The sequence below is a fragment of the Amblyraja radiata genome, chromosome 34, assembly GCF_010909765.2.
Source record: "Amblyraja radiata isolate CabotCenter1 chromosome 34, sAmbRad1.1.pri, whole genome shotgun sequence".
NCBI lineage: Eukaryota > Metazoa > Chordata > Chondrichthyes > Rajiformes > Rajidae > Amblyraja > Amblyraja radiata.
The window spans coordinates 1,748,795-1,768,761 of record NC_045989.1 but is presented as its reverse complement, the minus strand read 5'-3'; the positions used below and the strand labels follow the sequence as shown (position 1 = coordinate 1,768,761).

The window sequence follows — 19,967 nt, the reverse complement described above, 5'->3', positions numbered from 1 at the left end:
ACAAAATCAGAGTGGGTTCTTTAAAAAAAAAGAAAAGGGACGCAGAGGAAACAAAGAAAGAAAAGGGGAAGAAATGGGGAGAGAGAGAGAGAGAGAGAGAGAGAGAGAGAGAGAGAGAGAGAGAGAGGGGGGGGGAGAGAAGGGAGAGAGAGAGAGGAGAGAGAGGAGGAGAGAGAGAGAGAGAGAGGGAGAGAGAGAGAGAGAGAAAGACGAAAGAGAAAGAGAAAGAGAAAGAGCAAGAAAAACGAGAAAGAGACAGGAAATACGAGAAAGATAAAGCGAAAGAGAAGAGAACGAAGAAACGAGAAGAAAACCTCTCCCTATAAAACAACACATGGCACCTCGCTATACCTATAACCGACGCTTCCCCTCTCCCCTCCCTACCCCTTCTCTCCCCCTCCCCCTCTCCCTCCCCCCCCCCCTCCTCCGTCTTCCTCTCCCTCCCAGCCCCACTCTCCCCCTCCCAACCAGTCCCCTTTCCCCTCCCCCCCACGTCCCTGTGCCCCACCTGGATTCACACCTATTTCTACACTCACCCTCTCCTTACACCTACATTCCTTCCTCTGACTTCACAATTCACAAATCTTCCATCCTTTTCTCTCACACCTGTTTTTTAAAATTTCTGGTCCAACCACCCGCTTATCAAAAGCCACCCTCACCTGTGTTCACATATTACCTGCCAGGCTTGGTTCTGCTCCGCCTCTCTTCCAGCTTTCACCCCTCCCACCACCACAAGCAGTCTGACCTGAAATGTCACCTGCCTATGTTTTCCAGAGATGCTGCCTGACCGGTTGAGTTACTCCAGCTTCTTGTATCTTTACTTGTTTTATCTCAACTGACTTGTTATGGAGACAGATTCAAACGGGCGGCAAGGTGCAGCAGCAGTAGAGTTGCTGCCTTACAGCACTAGAGACCCGGGTTCAATCCTGACTATGGGTGCTGTCTGTATGGAGTTTGTACGTTCTCCTCGTGATCTGCGCGGGTTTTCTCCGGGATCTCCAGTTTCCTCCCATTCTCCAAAGACGTACAGGTTTGTAGGTTAATTGGCTTGGTATAAGTGTAAATTGTCCCTAGTGTGTGTAGGATAGTGTTAATGTGCAGGGATTGCTGGTCAGCGCAGACTCGGTGGGCTGAAGGGCCTGTTTCTGCGCTGTATCTCTAAACTAAACTGCAGTAAACAAAGATGTTTATCAGATTATGTAATTCATCCAAAGAACCTGCATTTCATAAATTTCTTTAAAACTTTTTAAAAAGTACTTTTTGTCTTTTAACATTACCGACACAAGGGTAATGACAGCGGGGGAAGGACACAAAAGGATATATTGCACCATCCAACAAGCTAAATTGACTAAATGTGCAGGATGTGATGTGTGTCAGAAATAGATTGGGAATTGGGGAGACACATTCATCGATGGTATGCTGTCAGCACACAATGCTTGAACACGTTTGTGGTGTGTTTAGTTTAGTTTAGTTTAGAGATATAACGTGGAAAAAGGCCCTTCAGCCCACTGAGTCCGCACTGACCAACACTAACACCATCCTACACACACCAGGGACAATTTTTTACATTTATACCAAGCCAATTAACCTGCAAACCCATACGTCTTTGGAGTGTGGGAGAAAACAGAAGATCTCGAAGAAAACCCACACGGTCACGGGGAGAACGTACAAACTCCGTACAGACAGCACCCATAGTTGGGATCGAACCCGGGTCTCTGGCGCTATAAGCGCTGTAAGATAGCAACTCTACTGCTGCGCCACCGTGCCACCCTTGTTCTGAATCTTTTTATACCTAGTTTCCCTCTCTCTTGACTCTCAGTCTGAAGAAAGGTCTCGAACTGAAACATCACCTATTCCTTTTCTCCAGAGAGTTACTCCAGCTTTTTGTGTCTACTAACTTATTCCGACTAGACTGCAGTACAAATACACAATGCCTTACATTTTACTAAGTATTGAGACATAAGGAACTGCAGATGATGCAATCCTGAGTGAAACACAGTGTGCTGGAGGAACTCTATGGGGCCGGCAGCACCTGGGGAAGGACGACGTTTCAGGTCGGGACTCTTCTTCAGAAGGAGGGAGCTGACTTTAACCTGTTCACTGGCAAAAAATATTTTACTATTGGCCGTGGCCTGAGTATACAGGTTAATAAGTATGGTCGATTTGTATAATGAATCCAGAAGAAGTGAGATGCACATAATTTGTACATTGAATCATTCCTGCTAGGTCCACGAATGTGGCTTGAACGTGTGGCAGGTTTACTACATTCAGGGCCCAGACTGGGAGGAAGTCTTGGTGGAAGCAACATTGAATGTTTCACGTCATTCTGCTGATGGAAGCGAGTGAGAATTCGGGATGGATTTTGGCGTGGGTGTGAGAATTGTAGCGGAAGCTTGAATGAAAGTGGGAGCAGACTGCTGTGGGATTGGAGGGAATAGTTCCCACCTCAATACCCATGGAGATTGTTTATGAATGTTACAGGAGGCAGGGCTTGCAGAACATACACCTTCAGTAAAGAGAGATACAAAGTGCTGTTGTAACTGAGCGGGTCTGGCAGCATTCAATTCAATTCAATTCAATTCAACTTTAATGTCATTGCACAAATACTGAGTATCGGTACAACGAAATGCAGTTTTGCGTCAGTCCGTAGTAGTGCAATATAGAAATTTAAAAAAAAGAGGATACAGAACAATAAAAAATGCAGAATAATTAAACAATGGGGACGGAGGGACCGGAGGAATCTATCGGCGGGACTCCGAGTTCAGCAATGCGACGGTATGATTGTAGAAGCTGTTCCTCATCCTACTGGTACGAGACCTGAGGCTCCTGTACCGCCTCCCTGATGGGAGGAGGGCAAACAGTCCATGATTGGGGTGGGAGGGGTCTTTAATGATCTTCCCAGCTCGTTTCAGACACCGTTTTCGGTGGAGGGCATCCATGGCAGGGAGCGGGGCGCCGATGATGTGCTGCGCGGTTTTCACCACCCGTTGTAGTGCCTTCCTGTCCGCAACAGTGCAGCTGCTGTACCATACCGTGAAGCAGGCGGTCAGGATGCTCTCGATGGTACACCTGTAGAAGTTGGTCAGGATCTGGGGGGACAGGTGGGCTTTCTTGAGCCTCCTCAGGAAGTAAAGGCGCTGCTGTGCCTTTTTGATCAGCTTGGAGGTGTTGAGGGACCAGGACAAATCCTCCGAGATGTGTACCCCGAGGAATTTGTAGCTGGAGACGCGCTCCACCTCAGTCCCGTTTATGTGGATGGGGGTATGTCTGCCCCCTCTGACCTTCCTGAAGTCGACAATAAGTTCCTTCGTCTTCTTGGAGTTGAGGACGAGGTTATTATTGGCACACCAGGTTGTCAGGTGCTGGACCTCCTCTCGGTAGGCTGACTCATCGTTGTCACTGATCAGTCCTACCACCGTGGTGTCGTCAGCAAACTTAATGATGGCGTTGGATCCGTACTTAGGGATGCAGTCGTGGGTGAAGAGGGAGTGGCGGCGCTGTGATACAGCTGCGGCTCGCCTGCAGTCTGTCTGTTTTTACTTTTTATGTCGTTTTTTTTTGTCTAGTTTAGAATTTTTTTTGGTTATTAGGTGGTGTTATGTGTGTGGGGGGGGGTGAAACAGAGCTTTCTGTCTCTCCCTTCGGGGGAATGCGACTTTTTGTCGTATCCCCCTTCTCTTCCCCCGTCTGCGCTGAGGCCTAATGGCGGAGCTGGCGGCCTCCAACCTGCGACCGACCTCGAGGGTCCGGAGGTAGAGCCAGCCAGGACTTACCAACGCGAGGCTGGCCGTCTTCGAGCTGTGGCGACGTCCGGGTAGCGGCACGACTCGGCGCTCCGGTGAGGGCGGACGGCGCGGAGCTGAGACACTCCCGTGCGGCCGGCACGGCTACCGGCTGGAAGGTGCTCTCGTGGGGGCAGCCCGGTGCGGGGCTGAGACGCTGCCGTGTGGGCGGACCGGCTCCCGGCTGGAAGGTGCTTCCGTGGGGGCAGCCTGGTGCGGGGCTGAGACACTCCTGTGCAGCCGGCACGGCTACCGTCTGGAAGGTGCTCCCGTGGGGGCAGCCCGGTGCGGGGCTGAGACGCTGCCTTGTGGGCGGCCCGGTGCGGAGCGGAGACGGTGCTGCGGCGGCTGAGGCGGCGTTCTGGCGGCGGCGACCTGGATCCGGGGCTCGGCCGCGGGCCAGTGGAGGACAATGTCTGGAGCTCGCAGGTCACAGGCTGGTGCCTGTTTTCCGGAGCACCCATTGCAACAGCTGCGGGCAGCTTCGACCACCCCCGGGCCGCCATCGCCCGGTGGGGTAACGCCTCGGCGCAGAGGGAGAAGAGGAGGGAAGAGACAGTAACTCTAAGACTTTTGCCTCCATCACAGTGAGGAGGTGTTTGGTGAACTCACTGTGGTGGATGTTAATTTGTGTTTATTGTGTTTTGTTATTATTACATGTATGGCTGCAGGCAACAGCATTTCGTTCAGACCGAAAGGTCTGAATGACAAATAAAGGATTCAAAGATTAGTAGAGGAGAGGGCTGAGCACACAGCCCTGTTCAGTGTTATAGTGGTGGAGTTGAGGTTGTTGACCCTAACAGACTGTGGTCTGTTGGTGAGGAAATCCAGTGTCCAGTTGCAGAGGGAGGTGGAGATGCCAAGCCCGCTGAGTTTGGTGATCAAGCTGGCGGGGATGACAGTGTTGAAAGCGGAGCTGAAATCAATGAACAGCAACCTGATGTAGGAGTTGTTGTTGTCCAGGTGGGTCAGGGCAGAGTGTAGGGCCGCCGATATGGCGTCCTCTGTAGACCTGTTGGCCCGGTAGGCAAACTGATGGGGGTCTAGTGTGGGGGGGAGGCTGGCTTTGAGGTGAGCCAAGATCAGCCGCTCAAAGCACTTAGCAATGACAGGGGTGAGTGCCACTGGGCGGAAATCGTTGAGGCTCCCTGTGGCTGACTGTTTGGGCACTGGCATGATGGTTGATGTCTTGAGGCAAGTGGGGACAACACCCTGGGCCAGTGAGTGATTGAAAATGTCGGTAAAGACTTGGGATAGTTGTCCAGCACATGCCCTAAGCACCCGGCCAGGGATGCCATCGGGGCCGGCAGCTTTGCGCTCATTCACCTTGCTCAGTGCATCTTGTACAGCAGAGGTGGAGATACTGAGGGGTTGTTCATTTGGGGGTGGAGCAACTTTGATGGCTGGGGTTTTGTTATCACGGTCAAAGCGAGCATAGAAATGGTTTAGCTCGTCAGGAAGGGTGGCGTTGTCTGGGGGAGGGGTGTTAACTTTCTGGTAATCGGCAAGGGATTTGATTCCTTGCCACATGCGCCTGGGGTCAGAGTTGTTATGGAAGTGCTCCTCAATCCGCCGTTTGTGATTGAGTTTGGCATTCCTAATTCCCATTTTCAGATTGGCCCTGGATGAGCTGTATCCCTCAGCGTCGCCAGATCTGAAAGCGGCATTGCGAGCCTTCAGTAGGAGTCTGACCTCCCTGCTCATCCACGGCTTCTGGTTAGGGAAGGTCTTTATTTCTTTGTGTGTAGTGACATTATCGGTGCAGAATTTTACATAGTCCATAACTGTTGAGGTGTATGAGTTGATGTCCACTTGTGAATTGAAGGTGGACTGGGTAGCAAACAGACTCCAGTCTGTCTGCTGAAACTGCTGCTGTAAAACAGAGACAGCCCCCTCAGCATCTCTGGAGAAATAGGATCCATTACTCCAGTTCTTTGTGTCTCGCTTTGGTATAAACCAACAGTTCTACACAATTGTTCTGCATACAATTGAGCATTATTTTGTTTAAAGTTGGTTAGGCTGAATGTAGCCACATGGTGAAACTTCAATAAACATTGTGGTGGCAAAATATAACCTTGCTGCTCAAATGAATGAACTTTGAATCAATATTGAATGTCCATTACTTGCATGTAGGCATTTTATCCATTTTTTTTCTGATAACAGACCAATCTTTCTCACATGTTACTTACACCTTATCTTTCTCCACAACCCCTCCACCAGCTGGGCAAGTCAGAACACTCACCCAAAGGGCACAATGCCTGAGTGGAAGTTATCTGTTTTTCTCAGTATAGGCCTGAGGCTCACAGTGGAGCCCAGGCGGCAACAGCACATACAGCTCGGATCAGAAGGGAGAACTTGGGGTAGGGCTGGAGTTGAGTTTGAGTTGAGTTTGTATTGAGTTTAGTTCATTGTCATGTGTATCGAGGTACAGTGAAAAACTTTTGTTTCGTGCTAACCAGTCAGCGGAAAGACTATACATGATTACAATCAAGCCATCCACAGTGTACAGGTACATGATAAAGGGAACAACATGAATGACATTTAGTGGACGATACAGCCAGCCATAAAGAATGCCTGAAAGGAGATTACGAAGAGCAGATTTAAAGTAAGAAATGTTGCTATCGGAATAGAAATTTAACAGAGTGGAACGAATGTAAAGCGTGATTGCTGTGACCAGTACACAAAGAGTTGCCTGGGGTGGACGCCATCTTGGATCCTAAGATCAACACTCCAGGTCTTCACCAGGAGAACATCCACTTCAAATTGTGGCAGGTTTACTACACTGGGCCCACATTCTTTCCACTTCTTTCTGCCAATGCTGCCTGACCTGTTGAGTGTTTCCAGCACTTTCTGTTTTTATTGTTGCAAAAGCACATCTGATGTTGTCAAGACTCGAGCACTGAGCTATAGGGAGAGGTTGGGCAGGCTAGGACTTTATTCCTGGAAGGGAAAAGATTTAATAGGCCCCTGAGGAACAACTTTTTCACACAGAGGTTGATGGGTATATAGAATGTGCTGCCAGAGAAGGTAGTTGAGTCAGGTGCATGACAACATGAAAAAAACTTGGGGAAAGGTACATGGATAGGAACGGTTTAGAGGGTTATGGGCCAAATATTCTAGCTTCAGGCACCTTGGTTGCCATGCACGATGGGCCGAAGGGCCTATTTCCGTGCTGTATGACTCCATGATTCATTGTAATCCCTCAGGGCTGTGAAGTAAAACTACCATCCCTTAAGAAGACTGTAAAAAGTGGTGAACTCTGCCCAGTCCATCACGGGTTCTGACCTCCTCACTATTGAAGGGATCTACAAGAGACACTACCTAAAAAAGCGAGCGGGCATCATCAGAGATCTATACTAATCTGGCCACAGATTCATTTCCTCCTGTCATTGGGAAGAAGATGCAGGAACAGCTTCTTCCCTTTAGTGATCAGGCTATTAAACACTACAACCGCAAATACTGTAAGCTCTGAACTACACAGAATTGGGGACATTGGTTTTGTCGAGTGTGTGTATAAATATGTGTATGTGTGTGTATATATAGTCATACACAGTCGGGTACGTCAAACAATCCTTGTTCCAGGCAAACACTGGCTCCAAATCCAAGGCGTAGCTATGGGCACTCACATGGGCCCCAGCTATGTCTGCCTCCTTTTTCGGGTACATCGAACAATCCCTGTTCCAGGTGTACACTGGCCCTATCCCCGAACTCTACCTCCACTACATTGACGACTGCATCGGTGCTAGCTCCTGCACCCATGCAGCACTCACTGACTTCATTAGCTTTACTTCTATTTTCCATCCTGCACTCAAATTTACTTTGACCATCTCCGACATCTCCCTATTATTTTTTGATCTCACAGTCTCCATCACAGGAGATAGACTATCGACTGACATTTATTATAAATGCACTGACTCCCACAGCTATCTAGACCACACTTCTTCCCACCCTGCTTCTTGAAAAGACTCTATCCCCTACTCCCAATTCCTCCATCTATGCCGCATCTGCTCCCAAGATGAGTTGTTCCATGCCAGGGCATTGGAGATGTCCTCATTCTTTAGGGAACGGGGATTCCCCTCTTCCATCATAAATGAGGCCCTCACTAGGGTCTCCTCGATATCCCGCAGCTCCACCCTTGCTCCCCCTCCCCGAGTCACAATAGGGACCGAGTCCCCTTGGTCCTCACCTTCTACCCCATCGACCGCCGTATACAGCACATAATCCTCTGGCATTTTTGCCACCTCTAAAAGCATTCCATCACAATTCACATCTTCCCATCACCACCCCTTTCCGCTTTCTGCAGAGACCATTCCGTCTGCAACTCCCTGGTCAACTCGTCCCTTCCCACCCCCTCCCCAGGTACTTTCCCCTGCAACTGCAGGAGATGCAACACCTGTCCCTATTTCTCCCCGCTCAACTCCATCCAAGGACCCTGGCAGTCTTTTCAGATGAGGCAGAGGTTCACTTGCACCTCCTCCAACCCCATCTATTGTATCCACTGTTCCAGGTGTGGACTCCTGTATCTCGGCGAGGCGGAGCGCAGACTCGACGATCGATTCGCTAAACAGTTCCGCTCAGTCTGCCTTAACCTATCTAATCTCCCGGTTGCTCAGCACTTTACCTCCCCCTCCCATTCCCAATCTGACCTTTCTGTCCTGGGCCTCCTCCATTGTCAGAGTGAGGCCCAGCGCAAATTGGAGGAACAGCACCTCATATTTCACATGGGCAGCTTACACCCCAGTGGTATGAATATTGACATCTAGTTTAGTTTAGTTTAGAGATACAATGTGAAAACAGGCCCTTCGGCCCACTGAGTCCACACTGACCAATGATCCCCCGACATTAACACTATCTTACACACACAATGGACAATTTACACTTATACCAAGCCAATTAACCAACAAATCTGTACAACTTTGGAGTGTGGGAGGAAACCAAAGATCTCGGAGAAAATCCACGCAGGTCACGGGGAAAATGCCAGTGCTGTAAGCATTGTACCATCCAGCGCTGCAAGCATTGTAAGGTAGCAATTCTACTGCTGTGCCACCATGCCATCCAACTTCAAGTAACCTTTGCTTTCCCTCTCTCTCCATCCCTCCCCACTTCCCAATGGAGACTATCTCGAGGTTAAGAACGCTTGACTCATGAACACCCTACCAACGAACAAGCTCCCGTTATATCCTTAATTTCAAAAGTCTGAGGTACATTTGTTCATACGAGCAACAAAACTAGTTTATTCTTTCTCCGCTCTAAGTAATTAATCTTTCTTATCTGTTTTATGCCCTTTTGCTATCATTTACTGCTATCATTTACATTTAGTCTCCACACGAAGTGAGTTCTGTGACTATTTGTCTTACGAATAACATGACTGATAGACGTTTGTGCAAAGGGACGACATTCTTGTTGCCCAGGGACCATGTGTAACATCATCACACACACACCGCTGTACATTCCCTGGAGCACACAGTTAATGGGACTGGGGCGGTCCCACCAAGTGAGACAGGGTCTCCAGGCAAGTTAGCGCTCAGTTTTGGTTTTAGCAGAGCCAGGGTCAGTGTCTGCCTGTTGGGCTCACTTAACTAACATCAGGAGTCTGTCAGTTCTGTTCTGTCCTGCTGAGTTACTCCAGCATTTTGTGTCAGTTCTATCCTTGTGTCTCAGCCAAGGTTCTCAGGCTACAGCTAACCCAACAGGTGAAAGATGGGCCGATTCCACACAATTAACGCTGGTGAACAGGGCGTGTAGGAGCAGAAGGGCATTCCTAATGAAAACCTACTATTCCCTCATTCTGCCATTGGTCAGAGTCCTTATTCTCAACAATTACAACTGAACGACTAGTTGCTTCCCCCAACATTATCAGACACTCCAAACATCTTCTGTTCTGCCTCACAACTCCTTCATCCCAACCAACCATCGCCTGACCCAACCTTTTCCAGGGTCAGGAAGCCTGCTGCAACCAAGACTGCAACATAAGAATCATGACGGCCACAGCAGGCTTGTCCATTCTCATCAAACAGTCTCTTGCTCCTCAAACAACGTGTCTTTTAGTTTGTGTAGTTTAGTTTGGTTTAGTTTAGTTTACTTTCGATATACAGCGCGGTAACAGGCCCTTCGGCCCACCGAGTCCGCACATCCAACTTCAAGTAACCTTTGCTTTCCCTCCCTCTCCATCCCTCCCCACTTCTCAATTTATCGACCAGTCTGACTGTTCTCATTTACGTTTCATCTCTGTTTGCTTCATTATTACCTTCTCCTCGATAACAATGATCTGTTCTACATGTTCCTTGTTCTCTATCCCCTTTGGCTCGTTGCCTGTATCTCCTCTCCCCTACTCTATCTGTTGAAGGGTCTCGACGCATAACATAAACCATTCCTTCTCTCCAGAGAGGCTGCCTGTCCGGCTGAGTTACTCCAGCATTTTGTGTCTATCTTCAGTTTAAACCATCATCTGGAGTTCCTTCCTACACACACACACACTGATCTTGTTTTCTTGTTTATTATATTGTTTACAGTGTACTATGTGTACATATTCTATTGTGCTGTTGCAAGTAAGAATCACATTGTTCCATCTGGGACATACGACAATAAGACACTCTTGACTCATCAGCTAAACTGCAACCCCAGACAAGAAGCTTTCGAGCTGCCTCTTAGCCGCCCTCCAAAACGAGTTAGCAAGTCGTGAAGCTCAGAGGGAGCTTGGAATGGGCAGGAAATACTGACCTGACCTGCCGGTGAACAATTAGGAAAATTCAATCACAAACAACATCACAGAACGCTTCTCATTGCCTCTCTAATGTACCATTGAAGTTAGTCCGATGCTGCTGCTGAGATGAAACGTGTCCTATTTAAATTGCATTGTGATATCACTTGCCATGTTGAGTCAGATGGGTTGAGAGTAATCAATGTTTCTGTGTCTCTGGCTCAACATGCAGGTTATCCACACAATGCCATGTAAACCAGGCAATAACATCGGTAGCAGTACCAACAGCCATGTAAACAAATAAACATCAGAAACTAACTGTGTAAGAAGGAACTGCAGATGCTGGTTTAAACCGAAGATAGACACGAAAAGCTGGAGTAACTCAGCGGGACCGGCAGCATCTCTGGAGAGAAGGAATGGGTGACGTTTCGGGTCAGTCTGAAGAAGGGTCTCGATCAGAAACTAACTGTAAAATACCACCAACTCACTGCTCCTTCCTTCACACAGCCTTGTCACTGACTGATACTCATCGGGTGCGAATACGTAAAGTCATCAATTAGGCCATTCGGCCCATCGAGTCTACTCTGCCATTCAATCATGGCTGATCTATCTCTCCTTCCAAACCCCATTCTCCAGCCTTCTCCGAGTGGTGGCGCCATCAAGTGTGGCAGCCCCGCCTGCAGCTGTTCATCCTGTCATCTTTTTTTTTACTCTGTCAAAAAGTGTTTGTTTTGCAGGTCTTTTAGTCCTTTTATGTGGGTGGGGGCGGGTGAAGGGGGAAACTGCTTTTCACAGTCACTACCTGGTCGAGGATGCGTCCTTCCTCCGAGCCGCATCTTCGCCCCCTCCTCGCGGCCTACCATCTGGATTGGCGTGGTCTTTCCTGCCGGAGACCGGCCAGGGGTACAGCTTCAGTAGCGGTGCTGCACTGTATTCCCATCGCGGAGCGAGCGATGCCTTACCGGGGTCGCCTTGTTGGAAGCTCCGGAGTGCTGGGACTGCCGATCTGAACACCGTGGAATTGTGGTCTGCGGAGCTTCCAGCCGCGGGCGGCGCTGACTTTAACGTTGAGGAGCCCTGGGATCTTTCGCCGAGGTTGCCAGTGTTGGAGCTCCACCCAGCTCAGCCTGTGGACTCTGGGAGCCGCGGTCTCCAGTAAGAAGTGGCCGATTCGGAAACTCCAAGCCGCTGAGAGTGTTCTTCCAACGCCGGAGCTCCATCATTCGGCGAGAGGGCCTGAAATATCGGACCGCCGTTGCGGCAACTGCGGAGGCCTCAATAGGCCCCGACCACGAACAAGAGGAAGTGGACTGAACTTTGTTGCCTTCCCTCACATTGGGAAACATTGATTCCGCTGTTGGGGGATATTTTTATGTTTTTATGCTTAATGTTAAATTCTATAATGTTGTTATACTACTGTTGTATACTTAAATTTTACTGCACCAATTGGTGTATGTGACAATAAATGTCCTTTGTTCTCCCCATAACCCCAGACACCAATACTAATCAATAATCTATCTCCGCCTTAAAAATATCCATTGACTTGGCCTCCACGGCCTTCTGTGGTAAATATTCCGCAGATTCACCACCCTCTGACTACAGGAATTCCTCCTCATCTCCTTCCAAAAAGGAATGTCCTTTAATTCTGAGACGGTGATCTCTGGTCCTGGACTCTCCCACTAGTGGAAACATCCTCTCCACATCCACGGTATTGAGGCTTTTCACTGTTCGGTAAGTTTCAATGAAGTTTCCCCTCATCCTTCTATACTCCAGCTGTCAAACGCTCATCATATGTTAACCTACTCATTCCTGGTCAATGAAGCAGATATTGGGCAACTTGGTGTTTAGTGTAGAAACAAGGAACTGCAGATGCTGGTTTAGAAAAAAAGCCACAGAATGCTCAGCAGGTCAGGCTGTCAGTGAAGGGTCCTGAGCCGAAACTTCACCTCTCCATGTTCTCCGCTTGACCTCCTGCACTTTGTGTCTTTGTTTTGGTTTAGTCTCACAGTTGCACTGTGGCCGCTCTCCATTCACTCAGACCCAGACCTCCATCACCACGGACAACACGGCCGGCCGTTACTGGGCCTGTGCCCAGCTGGCCACCTGCTGCTTAGTTTAGTTTAGTTTAGAGATACAGCTCGGAAACAGACCATTCGGCCCACCGCGTCCATGCGAGGGAACATTTTATGTCACAAAAGCCAATTAACCTACAAACCTGCACGTCTTTGGAGTGTGGGAAGAAACCGGAGCACCCGGACACAACCCACGTGGTCACGGGGAGAACCAACAAACTCCGTACAGACAACACCCCTGGTCAGGATGGAACCCGGATGTCTGGTGCTGTAAGGCAGCAACTCCACCGCTGCGCCACCGTGCTGCTTCTCTCCAGTAACTGGGTCATTGGTCCATTGCTGACCCTGAGTGGCCAATCTGACCGTTGGACCAATGTTAGTCCCGTGGACGGGAGGGCTGTCATTTTCACCCACTCTGCACATTATTACATTATTTAAGCAAACAGTCAATAACTAGAATCCAAGGAAATAAAAATCACAACAGAACAATAAAAAATCTACCATCCAATTGTTTTACAACAGACACTGAATTAGCAAGCATGCACATTACATCAATGGCCCTCCAAAGACATCTCCTACTTCACTTTTATTTTCTAATCAAAAATCTAATTAGGCACATTTGAATGAGGCACATGTGGCTCGTAGCTACTGTAATAGCTGAGGCAAATGTACAGATACACAAGCTATCGACAGTGCATTGTGTGGAGCAGGTTACATGGTCCACCACATGTTGCAAGAGCTGGCCGGGCTCTGCTGTACACAACCGACACCTCCGGTAGGTAGACCGTGTAGGTCTGTAGGTGAGTGGGTTCAGCGTTAGTGCAAAGTGAATTTACAGCAAACTCTGCTTTCAGTGTTGAATAGGTCAGGAGGACACAGTATTGGCAACTATGTTGAATACAAGATTCAACTGTCAGCTCCTTATGCCAGTTTACCTACTGAACAAAAATCAGATTCATTTCCAGTCTGGTTTCTGGAGGGAGAGACAGGTTGTATTTTGCAATGATCTTTGGCATTAGGTTCTACAGTAAATAAACATTTGTATGCTCCGAAAGATGGTGGCTGAGATCGGGACTGTCTGAGTCTGGGACTGAGTCTGGGACTGGGATTAAGTCTGGGACTGTCTGAGTCTGAGTCTGGGACTTTCTAAGTCTGGGGCTGTCTGAGTCTGGGTCTGGGACTGTCTAAGTCTGGGGCTGACTGAGTCTGGGTCTGAGTCTGAGACAAAGTCTGAGTCTGAGTGAGATTGATTCTGCGATTGAGTCTGGAACTTTGTCTGGCACTGAGTCTGAGACTTATGGCCTGTCCCACGTAGGCGACTGTTTAGGAGACTATGCGGTCGTCACATGGTCGTCACATGTTCGCGGGTGGTTGCTGGGGAGTCGCCTTCATGGTCGTGAGGAGTTCCCGCATTCTGGGAACTAGTCGCAGCCTCATTATGGTCATCGCAAGTTTTTCAACAGTTGAAAAATTAGCGGCGACTAGAATGAAGCCGTCATGGAGAGTAGCGAGAATTCTCCTGCCATAGGTGGGTCGCCAGGAGGTCCATGTAGGCTGCCAGGAGGTCAATGGTTCTCGTAGGTGGTAGCCGGTGCTGACTGGTGAATTTCATTGGCTCATTGGTGAAGAAAAACATAAAAAGGTAGTTTTCAGAACCAAGGATAACCGACCAGTAATATTAATGTCCGACGAGCTTCACAGCCGTGTATCTCTGGCTTCTTAAAAGTTGTCCCCACTCCTTCTCCCCTCTTCTCCCTCCTCTCCCCCCCCTCCTCCCCCCCTCCTTTAAAAGACTTACCGTACACAGTGCTTACAACGTCATCCTGTTAATCGTGGTGTGTGTCTGCATCACCTTGGCTTTGCACCGTGTGAATTTCACTCAGACAGTGGCCCTCCCGCTTGCCCTGTCCCTCGCCTGCATAACGCGCTGGTGAAGGAAGCGATGTGTGTGTGCGTGTGTGTGTGTGTTCCACTCTGACAGTCACCATTCCAGTTGCCGGTTTTTCAGGTGACTGCCGGCAACTGAAAAATCGCCTAAGTGGGACAGGCCCATAAGAGAGTCTGGGATTGAGTCTGGGACTGTCTGAGATTTAGTCTGAGATTGGGGCTTCCGTCCCATCAGTGTCTGTGCTACATCTACCATTCTCTCTCACAATGATAGACCTCCTTTACAATCCAAACACCAGGTCTGACTGCATCCACTCACTGCTCACTGCTGTACATCATCTTTTCTCCCCCTCCATCCTGTCCTAGTGGGTACTGGATATGTTTATCAAATATTGAATATGTACCGTCAGTTACCAGGAAAATCACATGTACAATTTAGGTGGAGAATTCTAAAACTAGAGGACATGAGCTCAAGGTGAGGGGAGCGATAGGGACCTCAGGGGCAACCTTTGCATTCAGAGGGTAGTCCACATCTGGTCGAGATGACAAATGAAACATTATAAGTAGATACAATTTCAACTTTTAAAATAAATGTGGACAGGAACGGAGATTGAGGGTTTATAGAATACAGGGTTTAGTGAGCTATTGGCTTAATGCACACTGAGCTGGTCCCGTTTGCTTGCATTAAGCCCATAGCTCACTAAACCCTATATTCTATAAACCCTCAATCTCCGTCAACATGGTGAAGGTTGGCTGATTGATCTGTTCCCGTGCTGTACAGCTCTATGAGTCCTTCACTGACAATGAACATTATAAATCATTCCATAACTGTACAATGAACAACCCTGACTTACTTGCGTGAGAAGTTCTTGTCATTGTTCAGCTCGCTATCCAGGTTGAGGAGGGCAGCATCCTGGCACGTCAGCGGCATGTTGGGTGACAACTTCAGCAGTGCCGTGCAGAACTTGCCTCCCATCTCCTCCAGCTCCCTGGTTCCGATCTGCAGACCCTGCTCAAGACAAAGAATTGATCAATGACTCGCGTGGATATTTGCAGCATGATTCAGCAGTTTTAATGCTGCTTGCCTCTCCTTACTGGATCCAGCGATGCAGTGGGCATCGTTGGTGAGGCTGGTATTGCCCCAGTGCCACCAGCCCCCATGCTCTGAGCGAGAGTTTCATGGTTTGGGTCAGGGTGGGTCTAACAGTCCACCAGCCCTCTCTATGCCAGGTCCCACATGACTGCACTTCCATGACGTGACCCCATCCACTATACTAGGGTCTCCACTGCCCTCCCTCTCCTCGAGGGGCCAAGTGGCAGTCTGGCCTCAGGCCCCAGGAAGTTGAGTTGATGCTCCCTGATGATTCGGCCCATCAAGTCTACTCTGCCATTCAATCATGACAGAGTAGACTCTGTCTCTCCCTCCTAACCTCATTCTCCTGCCTTCTCCCCATAACCCCTGACACCCTCATGAGTCATAGAGTGATACAGCATGGAAACAGGCCCTTCGTCCCAACTTGTCCTCACCAGCCATCATGTCCCATCTACACTCGTCCCACCTGCCTGCATTTGGCCCATATTCCTCAGAACCAGGGGCCACAGTTTAAGAATAAGGGGTAAGCCATTTAGAACGGAGATGAGGAAAAACTTTTTCACACAGAGAGCTGTAAGTCTGTGGAATTCTCTGCCTCAGAAGGCGGTGGAGGCCGGTTCTTTGGATGCTTTCAGGAGAGAGTTAAATAAAGCTTTTAAAGATAGCCGAGTCAGGGGACATGGGGCGAAGGCAGGAATGGGGTACTGATTGTGGATGATCAGCCATGTTCTCATTGAATGGTGGTGCAGGCTCGAAGGGCTGAATGGCCTACCCCTGCACCTATTGTTTATTGTCAATTGTCTATTGTCTAAACCTGTCCTATCCATGTACGTGTCTAAATGTTTCTTAAACGTTGCGATAGTACCTGCTTCAACTAACTCCTCCGGCAGCTCGTTCCATAACCACCACCAAGACGGTTACCCCTCAGGTTCCTATTGAATGTTCCCCCCCCTCATCATAAACCCATGTCCTTCCCTGCCTTAAAATGGATTTAAATACACTTAAAACATGACTATTGTTTAGAACAGGTAAGAGTTTAGTTTAGTTTAGAGTTTAGAGATACAGAAGGTAAACAGGCCCTTCAGCCCACTGAGTCCATGCCAACCATCGATCATCCATCCACACAAGTTCTATGTTATCCCACTTTCTCATCCACTCCCTACACATAGGGGGGGATTTACAAAGGCCAATTAACCGACTGATCCACATGTCTTTGGGATGTGGGAGGAAACCAGAGCACACAGTGGAATCCCACGTGGTCACAGGGAGAGCGTACAAACTCCACACAGACAGCACCCGAGGTCAGAAACTGGACCCCCCCGGCACCGTGAGGCAACAACTCTACCAGTTGTGCCATCCTATGAAATTGTTAAAATGGAAACAATAATAAATTCAGTTGTAAAATGGTTAAAAGCAAATAAAATGCAAAATAAGGAAAACTAAATGAAAATATGACCAAAATTGACCCTTTTGCTAGGTCAGCAGCCCATCCAGGTACAATGCTGGTACACCAGGTAAGGTTGGCAATAGGTGGAGGGGCCAGATATGAAGTGCATCCATCAACTTTTAGTTTAGTTTAGTTATTGTCATGTGTACAGTGAAAACCATGTCATCAGTAAGCACGGATTTACAGTCACGGTGGCGCAGCGGTAGAGTTGCTGCCTTACACCAAAAATGCAGCGCCGGAGACCCGGGTTTGATCCCGACTAAGGGCTCTGTCTAAACGGAGTTTGTACATTCTCCCCGTAACCTGCATGGGTTTTCTCCAAGATCTTCGGTTTCCTCCCGCATTCCAAAGACGTAGTTTTGTAGGTTAATTGGCTTGATAAATGTAAAAATTGTCCAGTATAAATTGTCCAACTTCCAGTATAGTCCCTGGTGGACTATTGGGAAGTGATGGCCACAAGGTACAAGGTACAATGTGCATCCACCGAACTGTTGCCACAGCAGAGGTTGATCTGCCTAGTGCAACTCTAAGTTAAGAAAATGCATTGTAAACATTTGAGCAGCAGGACTGTCATTTCCTGTTGTCATTTCTCTAACTTCAAGTAACCCTTGCATCCCCTGTCTCTCCATCCCTCCCCCACCCAAGACGCACTAACTTCAAGTTATCTTGTTGAGTCTCGTTGTCTGTACTCGTTTTCACCTAGCCCTGAGCTAACAATCGCCTGTTTCCTTTGTCATCGTTACTTTTTTGCATATCTTTCATTCATTTGTTCTATATCTCTCTACATCACTGTCTATATCTTTAGTTTCCCTTTCCCCTGTCTCTCAGTCTGAAGAAAGGTCTCGACCTGAAACATCACCTATTCCTTTTCTCCAGAGATGCTGCCTGTCCCGCTGACTTACTCCAGCTTTTTGTGTCAATCTTCGGTTTAAACCAGCATCTGCAGTTCCTTCCTACACATTTCTTATTGTTATTTCTTCTTGCATCAGCTGAAAATACAGATTGATTTTTGTCCCTGCCTGGTGTAACGTTTGTTCAGATTCTTGAACCTACATTTGGAATGAGGTGATTATTTGGAATTGTGCCAACCATTGACGGTGTTAATGAGGGCGGTTAATGTTTGCTCCGATGCTGTTCTCACTGTCTTCTCATTTTCTATTTATTTTTAAAGATCTGTCACTTTGTTTTACTGTTGTGTTGCTGCACTGACAGTTCAGTGAATTGTTTCCCCCAGTAACAGCATCCCTTTACAGATCCCTTAATGTGTTTACTGTTCATCCAGTGCACCTTCTAATAAAAAGCAGCAAAATGGAAAATTTCACAAGACTTTTATGTTTAAAATTCAATTCCTTTTCCAGAGCACAAGATACAAAGAAACAAAGGGGCAGCAGATCACAGATATAAAACCTTGCAGTTATCCCGAGAAATTGGATTCATTTGCACCTATTGTTTGTGCCAAAGTGTGCATGAGAATCATTTTGGTCGTATGAAACATGATGTAGACTTTACTTTAGATTTTAGAGATATACCACAGAAACAGGCCCTTCGACCCACTGATCCGTACCGACCAGCAATCACCCCATACACTAACACTATCCTACACACTAGGCACAATTTTACAACTTACCAATGCCAATTAACCTACAAACCCGCACATCTTTGGAGTGTTGGAGGAAACCGGAGCACCCAGAGAAAACACTACGCAGTCACGATGAACGTGCAAACTCCATGCAGACAGCACTGGTGGTCAGGATCAAACCCGGGTCTCCGGGCGCTGTAAGGCAGCAACTCTACCACTGCGCCACCGTGTTGCCTTTGTTGATGTTCCACCAATGTAGAGATTAGAGAAGTCAGAAAGACTTCTACCTCAGAATGAGTGAGATTCCTCATAGTTTGTGCCACAGGATGATGTCAATAATTACTTCACAAACAACGGACATTAGTGCAAGGACGTGCAACCTATGATGACATCTGAAGAAGTTGTCCCATTCTGAAACCTTGCCTATCCATGTCCTCCAGAGATGCTGCCTGACCCCGTTGAATTATTCCAGCAGTTCCTTGTGACTGTGCGCATCCCTTGTCTATGTTTTTAACACAATTTCAACTGAGTGTAGACAAGCCCTTCGGCCCACTGAATTCATGTCGACCATTGATCACCCATACTACCATTGTAGGATAGTTCTATCCTACACACTAGGGACAATTTACAGAAGCCAATTAACCTACAAACCTGCATATTTTTGGAATGTGGGAGGAAACTGGAGCACCTTGAGAAAAGCAGTCACAGGGAGAACGTGCAAACTGTGTACAAACAGCACCCGTAGATAAGATTGAACCCAGGTCTCTGTCGCTGTAAAGCAGCAACTCTACTGCTGTGCCACTGTGTCTAGTGGCACTAGTGTACTTGAGGCATCTTGGATGGCATGGGCAAATTGGCCCGAACGACCTGTCTCCATATTGTATAACTCCATGACTGCCTTTAGAACGGCGCAGTGATGCAGCTGGTAGAGCTGTTGTCTCATAGCACCAGAGACCTTGGTTCAATCCTTGCCTCAGGTGCTGTTAGTGTTGTTAGTGTGGAGTTTGCACGTTCTCCTTGCGACCATGTGGGTTGCCTCCAGGTGCTCCGGTTTCCTCCCACATCCCAATGATGAGCGGGTTTTGTTGGTTGATTGGTAAATTGGTGTCGGGAGTGGATGAGAAAGTGAGATGACAAAGAACTGGTGTGAAGGGATGGATGTTTGGCCTAGACTTGTTGGATCGAAGGGCCCATTTCCATGCTCTAAACTAAATTCTACCTTTTCCAGAGATGCCCCTTTATCTGCTGAACATTTGTTTAAAATAGCATGAGGACGTCCCTACTAAATTTGCCAACTATTGTCCAGTCCCAGGTCCCTACAACTGTTCAGTCTAAAGTTACAAATCAATCATACCTGGCATAGAGTCATAAAGTGACACAGCATAGAAACAGGCACTTCAGCACAAC

At 48.1% G+C, this 19,967-nt stretch overlaps 1 protein-coding gene across 1 annotated transcript in view; it reads right to left on the bottom strand.

Moving 5' to 3' along the window:
* Window positions 1-19,967, bottom strand: part of agbl1 (AGBL carboxypeptidase 1) — a 332,335-nt gene that overhangs the window by 60,905 nt on the left and 251,463 nt on the right. The window contains exon 22 of the mRNA XM_033050120.1: window positions 15,296-15,450. Within this exon, the coding sequence (XP_032906011.1) occupies window positions 15,296-15,450 (155 nt within the window). The remainder of the gene's footprint in view (window positions 1-15,295; window positions 15,451-19,967) is intronic.